The 21,263-nt window shown below is 41.1% G+C and overlaps 1 protein-coding gene across 3 annotated transcripts in view; it reads left to right on the top strand.

The window, feature by feature from the left end:
* Positions 1-5,619: 5,619 nt before the first annotated feature.
* DNAJC13 (DnaJ heat shock protein family (Hsp40) member C13) overlaps positions 5,620-21,263 on the top strand; it is an 88,620-nt gene continuing 72,976 nt past the window's right edge. The window contains exons 1-2 of one of the 3 annotated variants that reach the window (XM_090046376.1): positions 5,620-5,858; positions 13,535-13,615. In XM_090046376.1, coding sequence (XP_089902502.1) covers positions 13,548-13,615 — 68 coding nt within the window. In that variant the 5' untranslated portion in view covers positions 5,620-5,858; positions 13,535-13,547. Of the gene's footprint in view, positions 6,075-13,534; positions 13,616-21,263 lie in introns of all 3 variants that reach the window. The other 2 variants (XM_090046374.1, XM_090046375.1) reach the window with 2 other exon arrangements.

The raw sequence follows: 21,263 nt of genomic DNA, 5'->3' as shown, positions 1-21,263 counted from the left end.
GAATCATTAGAAACAGTCTAATAGTTCTTTCCCATCAGCATGAGTCTAATAAAACAAAAAAGCACACGATGAAACAATAACATTAGCAGCTGCCTTATAAGTGTTATACTCTGTGGAAAATTCTCAACCAGAGTGTTAAGTATAACATTTTGAACTGGTAGCAAATTTTATATGTAGAAATCGAGAGAACAAGAGTATATGAATGTTATAAACATCTGGAAAATTTGAAGAAAAACATTCATATGCTCTAATAGGATGGATAAAGCATTTGTTATGACACTATTAAAATTACAAGAATGACGACTCTTGCATATTAAGTTGAATAAAACTTCAAAACCATGATTGATCAATAGCTAAGCATACTAAAAAGATTTATTAGAGATTAGCCTGAATGGTACAGTAAATAATTTGGAATAATTTGATGTAAATATGAATAATGGCTTGGTAAAATTGGATTTATTTTTGAGTACTGTGTAGCCTGGCTCGTGACTTCAGGGATGGCAGGAAACAGTGATGCATTATAACATTTTATTTTAGGTTAAAAACATCATATTTCATGCAGGTTCCTTTTTATAGCTCCCTGTGTTAGTCCTGGCAGGGCACACATTACTCTCAGTGGGAGCATGAACGAAAGAAACCAATAGATCAATAAAATGAATAAAAGTGGAATGCACACTACTTTCTCTCTTGACTCTATATACTCCTTTAAAGAAAATGTATAGCGAATCACATAGTATTTACTGCTTTTTACAAAAGGAGTATATTTGTCCTAAGAGATGAGTTATTTTAAAGCTTTAGCTAGCATATTTGAAAAATTCACAAAAACACTACATTAAAATAATGTGAATATGGCATTCTCAAACCATTAATGTTAGGAGAAATGGGTGGTTGTGGAAATAAATTCATGGATATCTGCAAAGCACTCAGACACTATAGAGATAAACACCATGCAAGCACTCACTAGGAAATTAATAATTTGGCATTTAAAACAGTCTGAAAAGTGAGCAGTAAATAAGGCATGGGAGCATAACTGAATACTGAAGATAAAACAAAATAGTTAAGATGTCTTCATTTGAGAAGGTCACTTGGATTCATCCAGCAGAGCAAAGAATAACAATTGATACTTTTCTTTTTTCAAGAGGTAATGAAGGGAAGCTAAGGGGGGGAAGGTTATGTGAAGTTACAGTGGAGGGAGGGAGGCTATGGTGGAAATGTTTGTTGTGAACATATGCATGGGGAACTGAGAACAGTAACTGAGCAGAGCAGGGGCCGTTATAGTAACTAATGGAGTAGAGGTTGTAGGAATGTGAGAACAGTTTAGCATGATTCAGTAACTTGAGGATGCTGCTTGTTAATAATGTAGTAAAACCCAGTAACTGTATCTTTCACCTCATTAGCCCAGGATATATTTATTATCAAGTTATTACCAGGAAGTACCTAGGAATTATCATTCATTTAATGAATCTATCAGGAGAAGAGAGCTATTCATGGGTAAGAACCTATAGTTATAATTGAATTAATATTTCAGAAGACAAAAGTAGCAAATACCATAGTTGTCTCTGCTTATGTTTAGTTTGTAACAAAATGTGGGTATTTCCATTTTTGTGAAACAAGTACAAACAGTGATAATACATCATGGACCAGATTTTTAAAGGTTAAGTGACTTTATTTTTGCATCTGGAATGAAATGTGAGCAAAAGTTTCAGAATTTGGGAAAGAAACTAATACTGAGCTATATGTAGACACAATTCATACTAAGGCCTTTGCGGAGTCTCAGTACCCTGTGGAAAACACTGACATTCTACCTTCACTGTACATAGCTTCTATACTCCATTATTATACGTATTTGTAGGATGCAACAATCACACACACAGCCAGTTGGCTCTGCTGAACAGAAGAGGTAGAGCCATGTCTTCTCTATTTTATTTACAGCATGCCATGCCCACAAGACAACATAGGTTGAAGGAGTCTCTGTTTTGCCTGGACTACTACAGCATAAAACTGCCAGGATATTGTAGACAGTAAAAGGTCAGACACGCCTCTTTTTCTTCTCCCCTCACTTGAAACAGGCCAGGCAGAAGCTGGCCTGTGATTTCTGTGAATCATAGTAAATCTGCTTACAAAATGTGGAACTCTGGCACATTATTAAAAATGTGGAAATATGGCACATTATTAAAAATTATTAAGATACCTTATTTGTTTTTTCTGCAGACATAAAGTACAGTAGCTTTCTGCTGTACTAAGACTGTGTCATACTTGAAAAAATGTAGCCATACTAAAAGAGTCCACAGCCTTTTAGATTAGGTACTGATCACAGAAATAGTCTGATACAGTTTTAATTATTCAGCAGTGGATTAGAAATCTTCATTCCTTCCGGATTCCAGTAATTGGATGGTAAGGAAAGATTTGTTCGCAAGACTGGTGGTGTCCTGACTTCTGTGCAAATGACAGTATTTAAACTGACAAGGTCAATCTGACATCTGAAATTGCTTTTTAAATGTAAGATGTGGAAGTAATGAAGACAGTTGTATTTCTCCAGCATGGGTTAAGGCTATGAGTTTTTAGCCTAGAACCAAACACCAAAACTCTTTTACTGCTTTATAATTCTTGTTTTTAATAATTTAAGAATGGCTTCAGACCTTGTTAAAATATGGCCAGGGGCAGACATTCAAAAAGCCTGAGCCTGAATTGATTCAATCGTTGCAGGTTAGTCTAACCTGGCTAGGCTGAGCCAGTTTGTAACTGTACAGACATCCTATCTGAACTGAAGAAATGCAGGCACATGCCTACAGTAGCTCAGGCTAGAAGCTGGGGGGTGCTTGAACAGTCCTCCCTTCCCTTCCCTTCCAAACTGCTGAGCTGAGCGGGGTGTGGCCAGGTCCAGGCAGGATGTTTTGACTAGGGGTAGTTTCCCCTCCCCTCTCCCTTGCTTCTCCTGACCATCGAGGGAGCCAGCAGGAAGTTGCACAGCATTTAGTTACACAGAAGAGAGTTACACAGAGTTGACAGCATTTAGTACCCCATCAGAAAACAAAAGTCTCTCTCATTAGTTCAAGCTCTTCTTAAACAACCTTTTGCCAAGGAAGGAACAGAGGAACATTATCAGCTACCTGTTGATTAGCTCCAAAAACCCTAAGTGGACACTGTCTTGTCTGCCTTTGTCCTGTCTGCCTTAGACAACTCTCAGCATTAGCTAGCATAACACATGCTGGCTGCAGTCCATGCTCTGGAGGGGAATCCTTGCTTGAGCAGGGAGTGGTGGAGGGTGGGGTGAGTGAACAGGAGGAAGCCAGGAAGATGTTGCTGTACCTTCAGTCTCTGCTGAAGCTCCAGCCAAGGAGCAGAGGGGTGGGGCCAGCCCTGCTGAGCTGGAGCAGAGAGGAGAGCCCCACCCAGGGCTGCAAAGCATCTGGGAGCCTAGGGGACTCTGGCTGAACTTAAACAGGTTTGACCTAAATCAGTTAAATCTGATACTACATTCTACCAAGTTTATCTCAAATTGGTTTCAGCCATCTTCAAACTGGTTTACGTGCACTGAATATCTGTTCTGTTACAGGGTTAAACCAGTTTCTGATCACTTAAACTGCTTTATGTGTAATGTCTGTCCCTAGCCTAAATGACTGGGAGAGCCTGCAGTGAAATCCTAGTTCCACTTAATTCAGAAGCAAACTTCCATTTGACTACAGGGGAGCCCAGATTTCATACCTGGTGTTTTCTTTACTGCCAAATTTTTTTTAATGACTTAGACTGAAAGTTATAACAAAATACTTCCCTGAGGCCTAAACTTGCCACACAGCCTTAAAAAAATCAGGTAGAGTATTCAAAATGCAGTATAATGCCCAGAAAAAAGATCATGCAATGGCTGAAGAAAATAACCTGCTGTGTATGGTACAAGTTTATGTTTTCAATGCTTGGGAGCTCTCAGGGTGCTTATACATGAGCAGGGAGGCTGCTCTGATGCACTGGAATTCCAGTGTGTCAAGCAGACTCAATTAATCAAATCTGCTGGAGTGTAGCAATTACTGTGCTCCAGCAGTCTCCAGTGTCTTGTGTTTAAGTGTCTCAGAGCTGCTCTATTAAAGTGCCCCCCACCCCTCCCACTCCCGGACTATGTATTTAAAAGCCTTCAGATAATACCTAACTGTTTTAATGTCAGGAAGGTAAGACTGTATGTTTGCCATCAGCATTTTCAGGACTGTTCTCTCCATGAGACATTGGCTTAATATACCACTAACACCCTTTCCCTTTACGCCTAAATGCATCTGTAACCAAACAGGAACAGGGTTTGAAGTGAGGAAAGTGTGCTATGTCAGCTGGTAAAAAAGTGTTACCCAGCAGAAGCAGTTTCCTGATTCTCTCCAGGACATCAAGTGGCAAGACACCCTCACTGAGAATGAGGGTCCCTGGTGGATGAGCCTATACACCACCCTGACCCCGCAAACCACCAGGGACCTCAGCAGGCAGCTCTTCCATGCAACTGGCACACTTCACAGACCTCCCTGCCACCTGCCCTTCTGCGAGCAGAGGGAGACTGGCACACACCTACCTGGAGTGCCTTAGGCAACAGCCCCTTCACTGTCTCCTTCAGGTTTTGGCTGCACTACTCCCTGCACCTTTTTGTTTATGCATTCCCCATCTGCAGCCCCACCAAGTCCTGGGACCTCCTGGTCAACCTATTCCTGGCCTTGGTAAGCTAGCAAGCTACTGACCCGGAAGAAAGTAGGGGACTGCGGGACTCTTTGGAAGGCGAGGGACTCTTCTAGCCAAGGGACCCCTGGGGACTACGGGGCCATTTTCCCTATCCCTGGGTTCACACCTCTGGGCAGAGCTTCACCAGGTAGTGTTCACTGTCTCCCTGGACTCATTCCAGGGCCAGTGGGGACTGTCTGGCAGGGTCTGCGCAGGGTCCCCTCTTGGTGTGTCCGTTTTGAACCTTTGAGCATCATTCCTATCCCTGTTTTCTTGTTAGTTGTCCACACTAATCACATGATGTGCATTCTGTGCTTCCCCATATTAAAGGGGGGGTAAGCTTTTAGCTTTACTGGATGGGCATTGGGCCCCATCCCCAATGCACATCAAAAAGGCCTGCTCGCTCCCTGGCTCATCCTTCCTTCCTTCTTCTGCCTCCCTGCCTTATCTTCCTCCCTTGTTTCCATCCTCTTCACCCCTTTGCCTCCCTTCTCCAGCCTCCTCCTCTTTCTCTGGCTCTTATCCTCTCTCCTCCTGCCCCTTTCCTCACTTCATGAGCCCCACAACCAGGAGTCACCATACGACCACCCCTTGGGACTGACTTGGTGTCGTTCTCTCTTACATATTCCCCCTCAGGTCACCCCCTTGTCCCTGTTCTCAAGCTCGGCCCTCAGCCTCCACGTCGCCTAACCACACCCCCACCCCAGTCCCCTCCCATCTTCCCACGAGCTGCAGCTTTAGGAGCCCCGCCCACTCCGCGCTCAGCCCCGCCCTGCCGCGCCTCAAGCCCTGCCCACCCCGAGCTCTTCTCAGGCCCCGCCCCCCTCACTGAAAGCCCCCCCGCGCCGGGAAGGAAGCTGCTCCGACTCGCGCGTGCGCGCAACCCTCAGGGGGCAGGGCCGTGCCCCCTGCCGGAAGGGGGGAGGGAGTCAGCTGAGCGGGTCCCGTGACAGGTCGGGCCTGGCCCGCGCATGCGTATAGAAGGCGGTCTGCCTGTCTTGAGTCAAGATGGCGGCTTCCACGGCCAGGGTCTGAGGGACTTGGGGTATAGCAGTGGCAGGGTGTGAGGCTCCGCGAGGCTGTGGCGGCAGCGGCAGGGGGAACCGTGGCTGAATCTGCTCTTGGCCGTCACTGCTGCCGGGAGACCGGGCAGCGCAGCTCCCGGCCAGGTGAGCCTCGTGTCCCCGCCCTCGCCCGGGAGCGGCTTAGGGCTGCGAGCGGAGCCTCGGAATCCCCGTGGTGCTCCCCGCCCGCTGCGCTCTGCCACTGCCCGCCGGCGGGCTCTGCTGCTTTCCTTTGCCTTCTCTGCCTGGGGGGACGTTGGAGGCAGAGCCTTAGCACCTGGAGGGAGTGAAGAGTCCGAGGAGATGCAAGGAGCCAAAACGGTAGGGTTGGACCCCAGATGTGCTTCGGAGCCCTCTGCCTCTGGGTGGAGTTGGCACTTCGTGAAGCAGCGGGAAACTGAGGTGCCTAGGTTGTACCCCTCTCCTTTCCCTAACCCGAGTCTAACCCAGCCACTTAAGGTTGCAGAAACAGCCCTCCGAGTAAGCGTTAAGCAGCCACCGAAAGAGTCTTGCCTGCTAGTGAGACGTGTGGCTTGGAGCCTTTTCAGTTGGCATGCCAGAGTCTTGCTCCAAATGGCTCCACCAAGTAGTTACTCAGCCAGCTTCTTAGAGGGACAAATTGTCCTTTGCCAGCTTTCAGGCACAAATGCCCTTCCTCAGGCATAGGGAAAGTCTCCCTATGCCTGGAGAAGGGTGTTTGTGCCCAAAAGTGTACCTCTTTTTAACTATTGAGTTGGTCTAATAAATGATATCACATCTACCAAAGAACCTTGGCTGCCAATGTCTTAAGAGCTATAGGAAACAACCTTAGAGGGACAAGTGGCATTCAGCTCCCCAAGGCTGAGCACTAGGAGGTCTTGTTGATCTCAACCCCCAGTTAAGTTTAAGGCTTTACTTCCTTTTGTTTTGGGAGTTGGAGTGTTGTGGCACAGCAGGCACTGACTTGTTTCTGTTTTCTGTGTGGCTGTTCAGAGTTGTTTATCTGCTGCTTCTCTCTTCATATATGACTTTTTAAAAAGGGATGTAGGGGCTAACTGGTAGTGTTTAGTAATATTGTAGCTGTGATTTGGCTCAGGAATTTTTGCAAGAGGCAAGGATGTTTTTTTTGGGTGATAACTTGTAGTGGACTAACTGTGTAGCTGGGGTAGAACTGGACAAGCTTTTGAATGGAGAGCTTTCTTCTTTCTGAAGAAAGTAAATCGGTGATTCCTTCCTATTTTTTTTTTTTTCTTTCCTTTAGTAGTGGGTAGAGCTGTAAAAATGAAAGGGGGGAGAAATTCCCAAGGAATGACACTGTTTCCATTCTTGAATCAAAAGAATATGAAGGGCTTCTGTATTCCACAATCAAGACTATTATAGCAAATGCTGCATTACTTTTAAAATGCTACACTTTTATTCTGTAGTCTGGCTGAGCCCATTAACATGGATCGTGTTCTAATCTCTGTGTGCTGTGGAAAACTAAATGCTAACCCACAGCACCACTGATGCTTTAGGGTAAAAGTGAATATAATTTTTTTTTCTTTTTGCCTATTTAAAAAACAAAACAAACAAAACCCTCTCACAACTAAAGTTGAATCCTTAAGCATTCAAAAAAACTAAACTTCCTCCAGTAAAAGAAGTTCAGAAATACTCTTTGCTTTGTATAGTCTTAGCCCTCACTACTTTTTCTTCCATGAAACAACTATTTTTTTTGGGGGGGGTTGGTTTTTTTTTTTTTTTCTCCTCTTCTTTTTGGTAATATCTTGTATATATGACTAGCTTATTCTGGTGACGTGCTGTACATCATAGTTTCCTTTATACATATTTGTCTTGAGAGAGTGAATCAGACTTCAAGCATTTTTGCTTGAAATCTGAACTTTCAGGGTATTAATGTAGAACTAATCTTTCACAAAAAAGCTTGCTAGTTTTAAGTTACTAAGAACTGGAATGTTATTTCAAACATCTTGGATCATAATTCTTTATCTCTTCCCATGAAACTTTCTTCTCTCCACCTCCCCCCCCCCCCCCCCCCCCCCCCCAAAAAAAAGCCCAACTTCATTTGGCAATTGAACTTTAAGTATTTCTTTTAAAAAACATACTTATGAATGCCTTTTAAAAAGCAGAACAATCTTGTTCTGTTGGTAACTGCTTAAACTGCATACAGTAGGAATAAGATAGGAGTAAGAATTTTCTGGGCATGCTTCTTGTGTAGTGGGGTTTTTCTTGGTGTTGTGTGTGGTTTTTTTTTTTTTTTGGGGGGGGCTGTCCCCACCAAGGCCATCATAAGAAAACAAATAATCCTAAAGGCATCTTTTTGTATAGTCTCAAAACTAGAACACTACAATATTTCAATGCAGCTATTCAAAGTTGAGAAATGTGCTAAAGGGAGAGTAGTAGCTTAGGTAATGCTTAATGAAGATGCTGAAATACAGCTTGTCTCCTATACAAAGTGGAACTCTTCTCATACGTAATACGCTGTGAAAAAGAATTTCATAACTTTTTCAAAGTCTTGTGTTCATTTCTTCTCATGCAGTTAGAAGACCATCAAGAAGGAAAAATGCCCAAAGCAAATAAAACCCCTCTATTTAAAGTCATCTTTTGAACATATGGCTTGACCTATTAATTTTCCACTTGGATTTAATTCTTTGTAGAGTAGAAAATGGGTTTAAGTCACAGGTCTTCAGCTCATGTCTTGTGCAGAGCGTATTGGCCACTAGACTTTTTTTTTTTTCCTGTTAATTGCAGCCAAGGAAATGATGACAAGGAAAGCCGAGTGTGATATTGCTTGAAGCATGGTACTTGCTCTGCTGGCCGTGGGCCACTAACAGGTTGTGGGCCCACTATGTGTTCCAGGCCAGGCCTACAAATGTATCAGCTTTATGGAATGGAACTTGTATTTGTGTTTTGACACCCTTGTAACTTGAACCAGAGTCACAAGATGTGTTACCTTGTTCTAATCCCTGTTAACTGTAGAGAACTAATACATGTGGAATCAAATGCTCCTACCTGCCTTTTTTTTCTTTAAGTGTCTTTTTTTTCCTTTTTCTTTCATTCTTTCTTATCCCCCTCTAATAGCTTTGGTTTAACCTCTTTCCAGTTGATTGCCAAGCTATGCTCCCTCCTCTCCTCAGTCTTCCACATCATGCTTACCTTCACCCTCTAGTTCTAACTCCTTTGTCTTTTGTTTTGTTGTCTTAAACTAGGTCTACCTTGCTCTTTTTTTTCCCCCCCTCCTTCCCCCCAAATAATTATGTAACACTTGCATATAAAGAACCCAAGCAAAAAATCATGTTACTAGCGTGACACCTCAATCAGTGTTAGTTCCGCTTGTGGCTTCCTTCTTCATGGTGTCTTATCTATTCAGATCAGTGGCTGTCAACTTTTTGTAGACTCGGGGCACTCTTTGGAAAATGCCAGTTTTTGGTTTCTGCTGTTTTTTAGACAAGAAGCTTAAAAAATGAAACTTCTGAATTCATTTTGTGAATCGTGTAGGTGTTTGCACACCCGGGAGTACTAATACTGTGCAGCATCCTGGCTGAGAACTGTTGATTTTAGATTTTAGGGCTTTTTGGAAAGGACCATCTTATTCTTTGAAGCCCCATCTGAGTTGGTGTGTAATGTTCAGTGGATCAGTAAGAGCTACTATTATAGGAAGACCCAGTTGCACTCTTAATTTTTGACCAACTTGTTCCTACTCTCTCTGTCTTCTGCACTCCAGAGTTCCTGGTTCTGCAAAGAAGAATGCAGCTTGGCTCCTGAATACATTCATGCATAAGAGCACCTATCTGTGCTTCAGTTGCAGTACTATGTGCAAAGTACTAATGCTTAAGTACTTACAGGATTTAGGCCTTAGTTTCTGATTATGGTATTAGATACTAGGTGTCAGCTGGCTTTCTTGCCTAAAATAGAGACTAACAAGAACATCCACTTTTGGTCTCAGTACGCACATGAAGATAAAGTATTCCAAGAGTGAAATAGGGAGTTAATGCTAAATATTGCTTGTATGGGGTAACCCACTAATTGGGGTAAAAGATGCGTGCTCTATTTTATGTTTGCCTGGATGCAGGGTTCCACAGCTCTAATGGTGTGTGCCTTCTTACTAAATAAATGCATCCTAACATGCTGTATGTGATGCATGGAAAATGCAGGTATTGCTTCCGGCACCCTAGCTTATTCATGCTGTACAGTTGATCAATTTGAAGGTATTGCTAAACTTCCTCTGTCTTCTGGCAAGCTGGTCTAAATTCTATGAAATGGCTTATGAAATTTGAAAGATGATGTTTTTAATTTATATCAGGAGTTGGCAGACAGTAGCCTGCATAGCCCCTGTAGGGTACAGGGAATTGGTAGTACAGGACTGTGCTGTCACCCATATTCTCCCCACCCTCCCAGCAGTGCTCCCCTCCTGCTGCTCTGTCACGTGGCCAGGGTACTGTAGGTGGGCTGTTGGGTGGAGACTTCTACCCCACAACTACAACTTGGGCAAACTCCAATCCACTTTGGGTAAAAGGCTGATGGTCCTTTTAATAGATGACTTTTTAATGGTTAAAAAAATTCTAGAAGCTATGAAGACGGTGTAAGCCATAGTTACGGTACCTAGTAACACCAGATAGTATCTCTAGTCTTCTGGCCTACAGCATGAACAAGTTATCCTGGTTAGTTTTGGATGCGTTACAATAGTGTTGAAAAAGTTTAGTTATGATCAGGCATCGTAGGAGCTTGGGGAAAGATGGCTTCCGGCTCAGAGCTTAAAATGACCAACTGAACCATTCACTGACTGCATCTTAAACTACTAGATATTGGGCAGGAAGACTGGTAGTAGCAGTAATGACAAGACAATCTTGTGGAGACTTATGTATGGCAGCTCTGCAGGCATGTTTTTAATGGTAGCCTACCCAGGCAAGAGAAACTTTAATTAAAATACGGATGTTTGTTTAATATAGTTTTTGAGGCATATCTTAGTTGGGCTATTCTGATTTAGTAAAACAGTATCAGATGCTTTGACTCCCCACCTCCATGATTTAGAATTGTAGGGTAGGCTTATTGAAGATTAAGGTACCCAGGTTGTCTTGTAAGGTAGGGAAGATAACGATGTTCTGGCTGCAGCTCTTCCAGATGCTTTCTTGATAAGATGCTGTTTTTCCAAAGAGGTTTTTGTCCAGTCACATGTGCTACAGCTTCTCTCCTAGCACTTGCTGAGCCAGCAGGGAAAATTTGGAAATGAATGCTGGATTTGTAGATAGCGTTTTGGAACACTAGGCTATTGTACTAGTCTTGTCTTATGTTCAAGCTCTAGGGAAGATGTACATGTATCTTACTTATTGCTAAATCTTGGATTTACTGTGTCTTCATGGCTAGCCCATGCAGTGGAAATCCTATCCTGAAGCACTAAATAAAGCTTGAAAGCTTAACATCATGTAGCCTAAGTGGCTTTGACTTTTTTTCATTTAAAGGGCAACTCAACAAGCAAATTTGGCTATAGTACAGCCAAATGGTTTTATTTTGGAGCTGTAGCTGATGTTAGAGGTACCTGTTCTAACTTAGGAAACTGGTTGCTATGAAAAACATGGCAAACTATATAGAGGCTGGGTGTTTCCGAAGAACTGTTCTAGTATTTGGGTGCAATTAAAAATAACAAAAAACCTAACCTAGTAGGGAACATCCATATTGGCAATTAATGGTTCTGTTTTTCTTGCTTTCATTTAAAATAAAAAAAAGCACAATATTCAAGTTGTAGCATGCTGAGACATTAACCAGAAAAGTCTAAATGTATTGTGACTGTTAGTCTTCAGTTCACTAACTCCATCTTTCACTTCTCATATCCTGACACATTAGTGTTGTCAAAGGATGCTTGATAACAAAAATGCATGTTAAGAATTGTCCAGGAGCAGTTTCAAGAACTATTAGTTTCTTAAGCTGTACTTCTAAGATTAAACTTCTGAACTAGTCAGCATTGTTTATTCAGTAAACAAGAGCTTTTTGGGCTACATGAATCACCAGGGGTGCATCAACTTCATATATAATGCTGTACTCTGTTAATATCAGCGGGAGTTGTGAAGGGAACATTTGCTGGTTTAGTTCAGAATCTACCTCTTAATTTTTTAATTATACTGCAGTACTGATCCTCCTGTTCAGGTTTCAGCTATCTAGCAGACCTGACTATTAGTCCACCTCCATTTGTATCTCAAGTACACTTTTTTTTCAGTCTCCTAGAAGGATATGGCTCTAAACTTAGACGAGAGCAAGTTCTTATTATGGGGCAGAATAGGCTGTAAACCCACCAGACTAGTTACTGTGTCATACACTTGACATATGGTGACTGTTGTAGTTTACCCCACTTAAATTGTGACCCTACCGTAGTTTACTTTTGTAACAAGTTGTCTCATGCAATTTACAATCATGGCTACAGAGAATATCTTGCGTAGTTGGTTTGAAAATACATAAGACTGCCCTTTCCTGCCTGGTGCATCCTAATCTAAACCAATAATAACTGAAGGATGACAAGAAAATGAGGAATTGAGAAGGGAACTTATGAAGACAAGGAGTATCTTGTCTCTCATGCATTCAGATGCAATGAAGTGTACCTTATTACCCAAAAAACCCTGCTCTGTAGTGCTTAATATCGCATCTACTTCTAACAGCTGCATACATACTTTCGGCAAATTGGGCTGAATTGAATTGGTGCATTTTCAGTTAAGTAACATATCTATTTTATGTATATTTCTCTTATTAAGGAGACATAGGGTTTTTTGTGTTGTAGAAGGAAACAGTTTGGAACTGCAGGTATGGGAATACAATTGGGACAAGCAAACTTTTTCAAAGCAGGACATTTGCTTCTGCAGTTTATATTTAGCTTGTTGAGTCTGGGCATCCCTAGGTAAAACTACAATGAAAGAGAACTCAAATGCAGTAAAATCAGAATGCTTCTAGTTTACTGCAGCATTTTAAACTTGATTTCACTTCTTGGGTACAAAGTTAGTGTCCCTTTTTTTAATTGGTGAAAAGATGCTTACAGTGTCCAGTATCTCCATAATACTGTGGTGATGCCTAATAGTTGGCATATCTATGACTGGTAGATTTAACTTTTGCTTCAACAAATACTTGAAGAGCAAATGTAATATTTAATTTGGCCAGCCCACAGATATCACTAAACTTTTTTAGCAGTTTTAACATCAAATATGTTCAGATTGGTAAAAATAGTACAGACTTCAGTTTTAGCTAATAAATCTGGCTCCTTCTTCCCCCAACACTTGTAGCAAGACTTGTTACTGCAGGTGGGAACTTGGTTTAGTTGCAAAAGGCTTTAGCTGCCTGTTCTAGCCTACTGTTTCATAGCCATGTGATATCATAAATATAACCAAATTGATATCTAATTTAGGCCTTTGAGTAAAGCTGGTACTAATATCTATCGCACAGATTTTATTAATCTTCTGAAAACTGCACTGACTTCCTCGGTTGGGGGGGGGGAGGGGGTTATTAAACAAAAAAAAGTTCTGTAGAAGAGAATGCATACCTAGTAATCCTGATATCAAGCAGATGGGGAATAACAAGATGTTGCCAGCCTATAATATCCTGACAAGAAAAAGAAAGGAATATTTAATCTCTTTCAGTGACGAGAAACTTCTTTTATCCTCTGAATTCGCTAAACTTAAACAATGTTCTGTCTCAGGCAAAACTTTAAATGTTCAACTGTCTAAAGTATAAGATGGAGAAACTCATCTTGGAGCATATTGATGGTTAGTAACAAGTTGATTATTTAAATCAAAATCGTAAGTACTAACCAGAAGTCTATTTTGTTTCAGGTCTTAGCGCAAAATGAACATAATCAGGGAGAATAAAGATCTGGCTTGTTTCTACACAACAAAACATTCATGGAGAGGAAAGTAAGTCATTTAAATCTATTTTTGTTTCGTAGCAGTGTGTGAGATTGTTATGTCTATAAAACTCTCATTCTGTTTTTGGTCTGAATAATGTATAACTTCAGAGAGTTCTCTTTCTGGTATAAAAAATGCTTGAAGACGTGTGTCAGTTCCTGGTGATAAAACCACCTGCCTTTACAAATCTTTCACAACCAGATTCCCCTCTACTTCAATAACAGATTGGATTAGTCCATTTGACTAGGAAAAAGTGAGCTACCAGTGAAGTTATGGAACTTGGTCTAGTTGCTCTTACTATGAAAATGTTTAATCTCTGACTGTTACTAAATATGTAAGAAGAGCTTTTATTTGTAAGCACATGTGGCTTGTCTCTTCAATACTTGCGTGTATCTGATTTATTACACAGTGCAGGTCTGACTGAACTATTCTCCAAGATTCTTTAATTCTGGAGAGACCTGGTCTGACTTGTTGCAGACATCACTCAGTATCCATGTGCCATGCCCCGCCTCCCCCCAATTCTCTGGGGGGAGCGGGGGGAAGTCTTTGAGTCTTCCGCTGTGGACTTTATTTTTAAAGTCCTGTAACACAAACCTCTTAAATGCAAAGCTGTCACATATATTTTACCTAGTTCATGCTTTATATTTAAATGCTTGGAGATGCTTGCAACTTTAAGTGATGTTTTCAACTTTCCACCTAAACTGTATTTGAACTGATGTTAGTAGCTTTTCGGAAACATTCGGTGTATTTTTTTTTTTTTAATTCATTTATTTATTTTTTTGCATTTAAGGCATAAGTCTGTCCCCTCCTCCCCCTGTACATGTACACACATTTTGATGGCAGTGGCTTCCATTTTTCAACTTTTAAATTATAACAGTACTGTGGAATAGGTAGGTTTAGAGAACCAGCTGTCTCTTTATGCTTTGGGACAACATCAGACTTTTTCCTGACCTCGGTGGGGAAGGAGAGTTCCTGAAATACTGCTCTGCCTAAGAGAACTGATTGGCAATCTTTTTTCAGTTTCAAATTTGTAGCAGGATTTAAGAGCCTGAAGAGGATGGATATGGACTCTTCTCTGTGGCCATAGCTACAGCAGAAGAAACTTAGGCTGGACATTAGGAAGAACTTTTTTGACTATGAGGGTGTCCAAGCGCTGGAACAGGTTTTGTGGAGACTTCACAACTTATCTATCCCTGGATGTTTTTAAAGGTGGGCTAGATAGTTGGGATGGCTTGGCTAGGGATGAGTCTCCCTTGAGCAGGGGGCTGGACTAGATTGTATGTAGTTCCCTCCAGCCCTAATTTTGGGGATCTTTACAACAGAATTCTGCTACCTGTCTAGGGACTACTTTTATTTTTCTTGGTTTTTGTTCCATAGTGTCATTCATCTACAGTACAGTCAGATACTTGCTACTATTTGTGTTTTTTAAATTTGTCAAAATCAATTTGGATAGTGTAAAATTAGTGTCATAGTGTTGCTCCTGTCAGTACCTGGGGAGTCGGTCTCTATGTTGGTGCTCTGCAAGTGGATAAGCAATGAGATAGGTTGATGTTGAAGCCTGACAGCTTGTGATTAATTTTGACTCCCAGATAATGTCAATACTCCTTGGGTAGAGGCTGGAATCACTAAGAAAAAGATGAACTGTGGTTCCCTAAGTGAACCAATATCATGGGTCTGGAAGAAGGCCGAGAAAATGCTGGCAGCTAAGATTTTTTTTTTTTCCCTCAAAGTTCCTTCCCTACCCCCACCCCCTTGTTGGATCTCTGCATTATCCAGTGAATTCAGGCTTGAGCAGTTTCAGCCTTTCCCTTACAACTTCAACAAATGCCAGTTTCTTCTGTCTTCAGGCCTCAACAGTATAGTGGCTTACCTCTGATTTTTTTTTCAGAATTAAAATGAAATTATCCATAGGTAAGAAGGAAATCTATATTGCATCATGAATGATTATAACAGGCTAACATTGAGTTTAATGAAGAATAGTTTAACTCGAGTGCCTCCATACTTCAGAGCAGAGTTGAATTGGGTAGGAGGAGAATCTTAATATGTTAGAGGGTTAATTTTAGTTTTCATTTATTTTGTTCTGTTAGACTTGGTGTCTAACAAATGCTCTTAATTTTGACAAATGAAACTTTTTTAACTTTTAGTTTTGTGAGACTCCAATTTTGTACAAAACTTAGCAACTGGAGCTTTCATCTGTACTGCTAGAGCTCTGTTACAGGACTTCAGTTTGGAGCAGAACATTCTGTGACTGTTGTTCCAAATAGGGAGACAGCTGAGATTTGCAGTTAATCTAAGGTAAGCTTAAATTGTTAAAGGCATTTTAAGAACACATGGATTTTTAAGGATATCAAAAGCAGTTGCATTTAAAAATGACTCTCAAGTCTCATTCCAAGTGCAGATGCTGATCACTGGTGGTATTTAATTGTGACTTGTTCTAGAAGAGCTGTTAGTTCTGAATTTTTGGTGATGACAAGTGTGTAACTTCTAGCCAGAGAATAACTGTCCATTAGTTTTGTCTCTTATTTGTCTTGCCTTCTGCTGGACTTCAGACTAACATGGCTGTTTCGCTTTTGCAAGGGTGGGGAGGGGGGGCAGGATTGGTGTTTTGAAGGAAAAAGAAGTACCTTTATTTTTTTAAAGGTAGAACAGCTGGCACTGCCCCACCCCCCTTCCATTCATATAGTCTCCTAAATGAATTGATTCAAAACTTATGCCCCTCTCCCCCCAAGCTTCTTTAAACTATACAACAAGGTTTTTGTGTAGGTTTTTCTTTTTATTTTAAGTTAAGAAGGTAAATATTCTTCACTGCTGTAACAAGCATTTTGAGCTTCAACTGAAGCTTATCTTGAATTGCCAGTGGATCAAGTTGACAGTGTAACAAATCGGTAAATGCTAAAATGGCTTGTGTGGTATAATAACTCGCTGTAATTGCTTGAGAAGCAGAATTAAAGCACTTATTTTTGGTCACATGGAACAGATCTATTTTGTTTCAAAACATAAGCTTTATAGACAATTGGTTCTGTGGATAATCTTTGATACAAACTGCTGCCTCTAGCTACCACGCCAATCTGTGTAACTCAAAGCAGAAGGTAAAGGTACCTTGGGTAGCTGAAATTCTTTAGGTAACTGAGACTTGATGTTCTTGGATGAAGTGCTGGGACACTTCTGCCAAGTTGGAAATGCCTGCCCTCAGGTTATTAGCTCTCTAGCTGGTTCTCTGCATTCTTGGGTAGATATAACCAGTCTTGTTTTTTGATGATAGAACAGTTAAAATTGAACAGTGTTGGAAACAAACTTCTGGTGGATAAGGCTACTTTAGCCTTTTTAAAAACTTCAGTGGCATCTTTGATGTATCAGCCAAAAAAAAAAAAGTTACTCAAATTAATTCTGTGCCTTTTTAAATGCACTGCTGAACTTCTTAAAATTTATTTTTTGAATTGTGGCAAGACCTAGGGAAATTAGTAGAAGCTGTCCACAACCACATAACCCTTTTTCCATCCACAGCCCTGAGGTAAAAGCCCTGAGTACACCAGTTTTATGCCACAGCCTAAAAGCCCACATACTTGTATAATAGGTGAAACTAATTCTGAAGCTGGCATTTCCTACCAGAAACTCCTGATGTTCAGGGTTCATTAATAATTGTGCCTCCATTTAATCTTGACTGGGACAATGATCTGCTCAATGGAAAAGTGGTTATAGCAGAAGCATTTCAAGTTTACTAGTTATGACTCCTTGTTCAGAAGCTTCCAATTTTTGTCTTTCACTTGTGTGTTATACCTTACTTTTCCTTCGCTTAAATGTATAAAAGATAAGTATATACTCCTCTAACATGTTTGTCAAGTACATAATCACAATGACTGGTGTTTTAAAGAAACTGGCACCTTGGTTTCCCTTTTTATAGGAGGCTTTGCGGGTGAGCTTGGAGATCTTTTTGGGCAGGCCATGTCAGTGGAATAAAGCTGATAAATGAGTCATGGGAGGAAACATGCTGCAAACAGGGCAAGCTACCATCTCAAGAAATGGGGGATAAAATCAACTTGAAGCATGGATAGGGCAAGGAAGCTTTCCTAAGGATACAAGAGGTAGATTTTTGGATATTTCTATTTTATCTCAAGTGAGAGAATTAACCATGGCTCTTGCAGCTGAGTTGCATTAATCAGAATCTCTGGCAGGGAAAACCCTTTCAGGGTGCAGTACCAGGTGGTCCTGGTGGAACAGTCATGGGTGGGTCCCTGTCCATGGATAGCCAAACCACAGTATTTTAAGCCAGGAGAAGTGAAGCCCTGGCCGTACTGATGTTGTAGGCAGTGTAGCCCTGACACTATCAATAATCAAATTGTTGTTCAGGCAGGTTTCTTGGTTTACTTGTGGCCACGGGGTTCATTCTCTTTACAATTTCTTGGGGAAAAATATTTAGGGCTTTATGCCAGCATTAAAACTTTTTGTCACAAGCAGATCAAAGCTGTAGAACAGTGATTCTCAGCCAGGGTGCTGCATTACCCTGGCGTGACTCCTTTCTTTTCAAGGCTGCCTTGGTGTACTATGCAATATTAGCACTGTCAGGTAAACAAATGTGATTCACAAGGTTAAACCTAGACATCTCAAAGAGAAATTCATAGTTTCAAAAACTTGACCTGCTGTGGTGAGTTCTTTGCAACAGAAGGCTTGCTCTTACTTTTTTCCCCTATAGTGTGTAGTTTTTGCTAAGAGCTGGCATTTTCTGAGGGGTGCCTTGAAACTTAATGAGGTTGAGAACCACTCCTGTAGAAACCATTAATTGTTCTTTCACTTTCACAGTACTCTTTTTACTGTCTGTACTTGGCTTAAAAGCCCAAGGCTGAATTGATTCAATCTTCACAAGTTAAGCTAAGCTGCATAGATTGAACTGATAAGCAAGTGACAAGACATTCACTTTTGACTCTGGAAATGCAGCCACATGCCTACAGTGGCTCAGGCCAGAAGCCAGGGGGTGCTAGAGCACAACTCTTTGGCATGTTGCTAGTGTGGCTTGTGTGTTTGCTTCCTCTACCTGGTGCCCCTGAGGTCTCTGATGTGCAGTCTAGACTCAGAGCAGCAGGACTTTTTCTGCTTCCAGGTGCCTCTGGGGCTTGTAGCCCAGGGTCATAGCCAGCAGGAAGTTTGAGTGGGGAAGGTGTATTATTTTTTTTTTTTTTTTTTCTTATCTTCCTCCCTGGCTCCAGGCCCCACCTAGGGTTTGCAGTCCCTTCAACCCTTCTTTGTTGGAGCAGATGGCACAGCCAAGCCCAGGGCTGGAAAGCATGCTGGGGGACCATGATTTAACTTGAACCAGGAAGGGGTCTGGGACAGAAGTTCAATAAACCGGTTTGACCCAGATCTGTTCTGTGTGATGCTACATCCAATCAGGCTTATTTTAAACCAGTTTCAGCCATTTTGAAACTTGTTCATGTATGCTGAACTTCTATTGTGTTACAAGTTCGAAACCAGTTTCTGATCTCTTATCTGTCTAGCTAGGGTGAGTGTGGAGGGGACCACTTGCTATTACTGGATAACATATGCTACTTGTTCTCTGACACGGGTAACCTTTTCGTAGTGGAAACTTAATTGACTTAGTGTTTGGGGGTGGGATAGGTATAGTGAGTTGAGTAAGCTTTCAGATTTTTATTATGACAGATCCATTTGACTTAAAAGGAAAGTCCTTAGAGCTCACTCAAGAAGCTCTCATTTTCCATAAATGGTTACGGTTACAAATTCCCAACTACCTTTTTTTTTCTTCCCCTACAACTCTCTTATTTTTAGAAGGGGTTGAAGCTGGCTTTTGAAAGCAGTATAAAAACCTTACTGAAACTGGAAACGCTTTTAAATACTAAGGGGGTGTGTTCCAGCAATGAATAAAAGAGGTGGCAGAAGGGGAGATGCATGTGCAAACACAGAGATGGTAGTAAAAGGAAGTGGCTGAGTATTAGAAGCCAGAGTTTGAAATGCTAAACCGGCTTTTGATTTACTAGCTGCTTTTGCAGGTATGCCTGAATTGGGATATGATAATTGTCTCTGCCACCTCTAACTAATGTACTTTTCTGTATAGGCTAAATAGCATAATTATACTTGATGACAAATTGCATTTGGAAAATACAACAAATAATTTTTAGGTCTCTATTCAAGCTTTTGTTAGCCACACACTTCAGTACTTGGCTGTACTGAGGCTATAACCAAGAGTAACTAATGATGATACTTAATGGCATATATGAAGGTTACTTAAACTTTCAACTGGAGTAGCTTTTAACTATGTGCAACTGCTGTACAGTTTTGTCATGTGTATGTCATCATTATTATTATCATCACTATTTTTCTGAAATGGCATTTAATTTGTACAAATGTAATTAACCTATTTTATATGAAATATAGGCAGAACTTACTTCAGGAGAACCTCTGCTAAGAATTCAGTAACTTGATCAATGGTTTTTACTAGTCTTTATGAAGACTTCTTCAAATTGGAAGTGGGGCATGGATACCCTTAAAACCCCAGAATGCAGTATGGGAATGTTTAGTGTAATGAGAACTGTCGACTTGCCTTTACAAGCAAGGGGCATACTATGTATGAAGAATGAATATTAAAAGTGATCCATACTTGTTTTTTTCCTGATGTTGATGTTTAACAAAGGCACTTGGACATGGTCTTCTTTCCTATGACTCAAGATTAGTTTGAGATGGGTAGAATTCAAGAATCTGTCACTTAATTAAACTTGAAGTTTCTTAGTAAAAAGGGACATTTTGCATGACAAAAGCAGTGTTGGATTTAAATGTGCTTTTCTTTCTCTTGATACTTTGCTTTTATAGAGCATCTTCATGTCTAAAGAAACACTTTAAGATGCCATCTATGCCTGGGTAGTTGGTAGTACCCATTTTTCCCATATTTAAAAAAAAAAAAAAAAATTAGTAGTGTCTTCCAAGTTTTTGTTTGTTTGTTTGTTTTCTTCTTCTTACTACTAACCAATACTTACTACTTGTATATTTGAGTCATAGTATCGCCCAAAGGTCTGTATGGACACACTTGTTTCCACATGCTTCATTGAAGAGTGTGTGACATGGGTCTATTGGTGGGGGGAATTAACTGAAAAGGAGCCAGCCTAGATGTTCCCCAAAAAGAGCAGAGGCATGTGAAGAGTGGACAGTAGCTCTACCCTGGCTCTGGACCACGCTGTCACTGCTGCAAGATCCTGGCCCTGGAGCATCTCTCCACCCAGCTGTGTGCCTTGCCAGTGCTGCTGCAATTTCTACAGAAACTGGGCTCCATGCTGTTGCTGCTGGGGTCTCCATGGAAACTGGCTGCAGCAATGTGAGCAGGAGCTGCTGGAAAATGGAGTCTGGCTACTGGCCAGACTCCACCATTTTGCCCACTCCTTAGCTAAAGTGTAAGGAATGCATTTAAGGGAAGGAGTGAAGTAACATGAAGTTAATGTGGCTTCCAAATATTTGGATCAGAGCAGTTCTTTGAAAAATATTAGACTAATCAAAGAATATCATAAAATAACTGACTTTCCCAGCCACTTACTCTAAGATGACTCCCCTGTTTCAGGGATCTTAAATTGACACTGTACAATGTTGACTTCCTGAAAGTAACTTATACTGTCACTTTAACAGAACCACCGTATCTAGGCACTATTTAACAGACTTAAGT

The sequence above is a fragment of the Crocodylus siamensis genome, chromosome 5 (assembly GCF_052110815.1).
Source record: "Crocodylus siamensis isolate JL-2025a chromosome 5, ASM5211081v1, whole genome shotgun sequence".
Lineage (NCBI taxonomy): Eukaryota > Metazoa > Chordata > Crocodylia > Crocodylidae > Crocodylus > Crocodylus siamensis.
The sequence above is the reverse complement of the archived record's forward strand: the minus strand, read 5'-3'. Positions and strand labels throughout refer to the sequence as shown.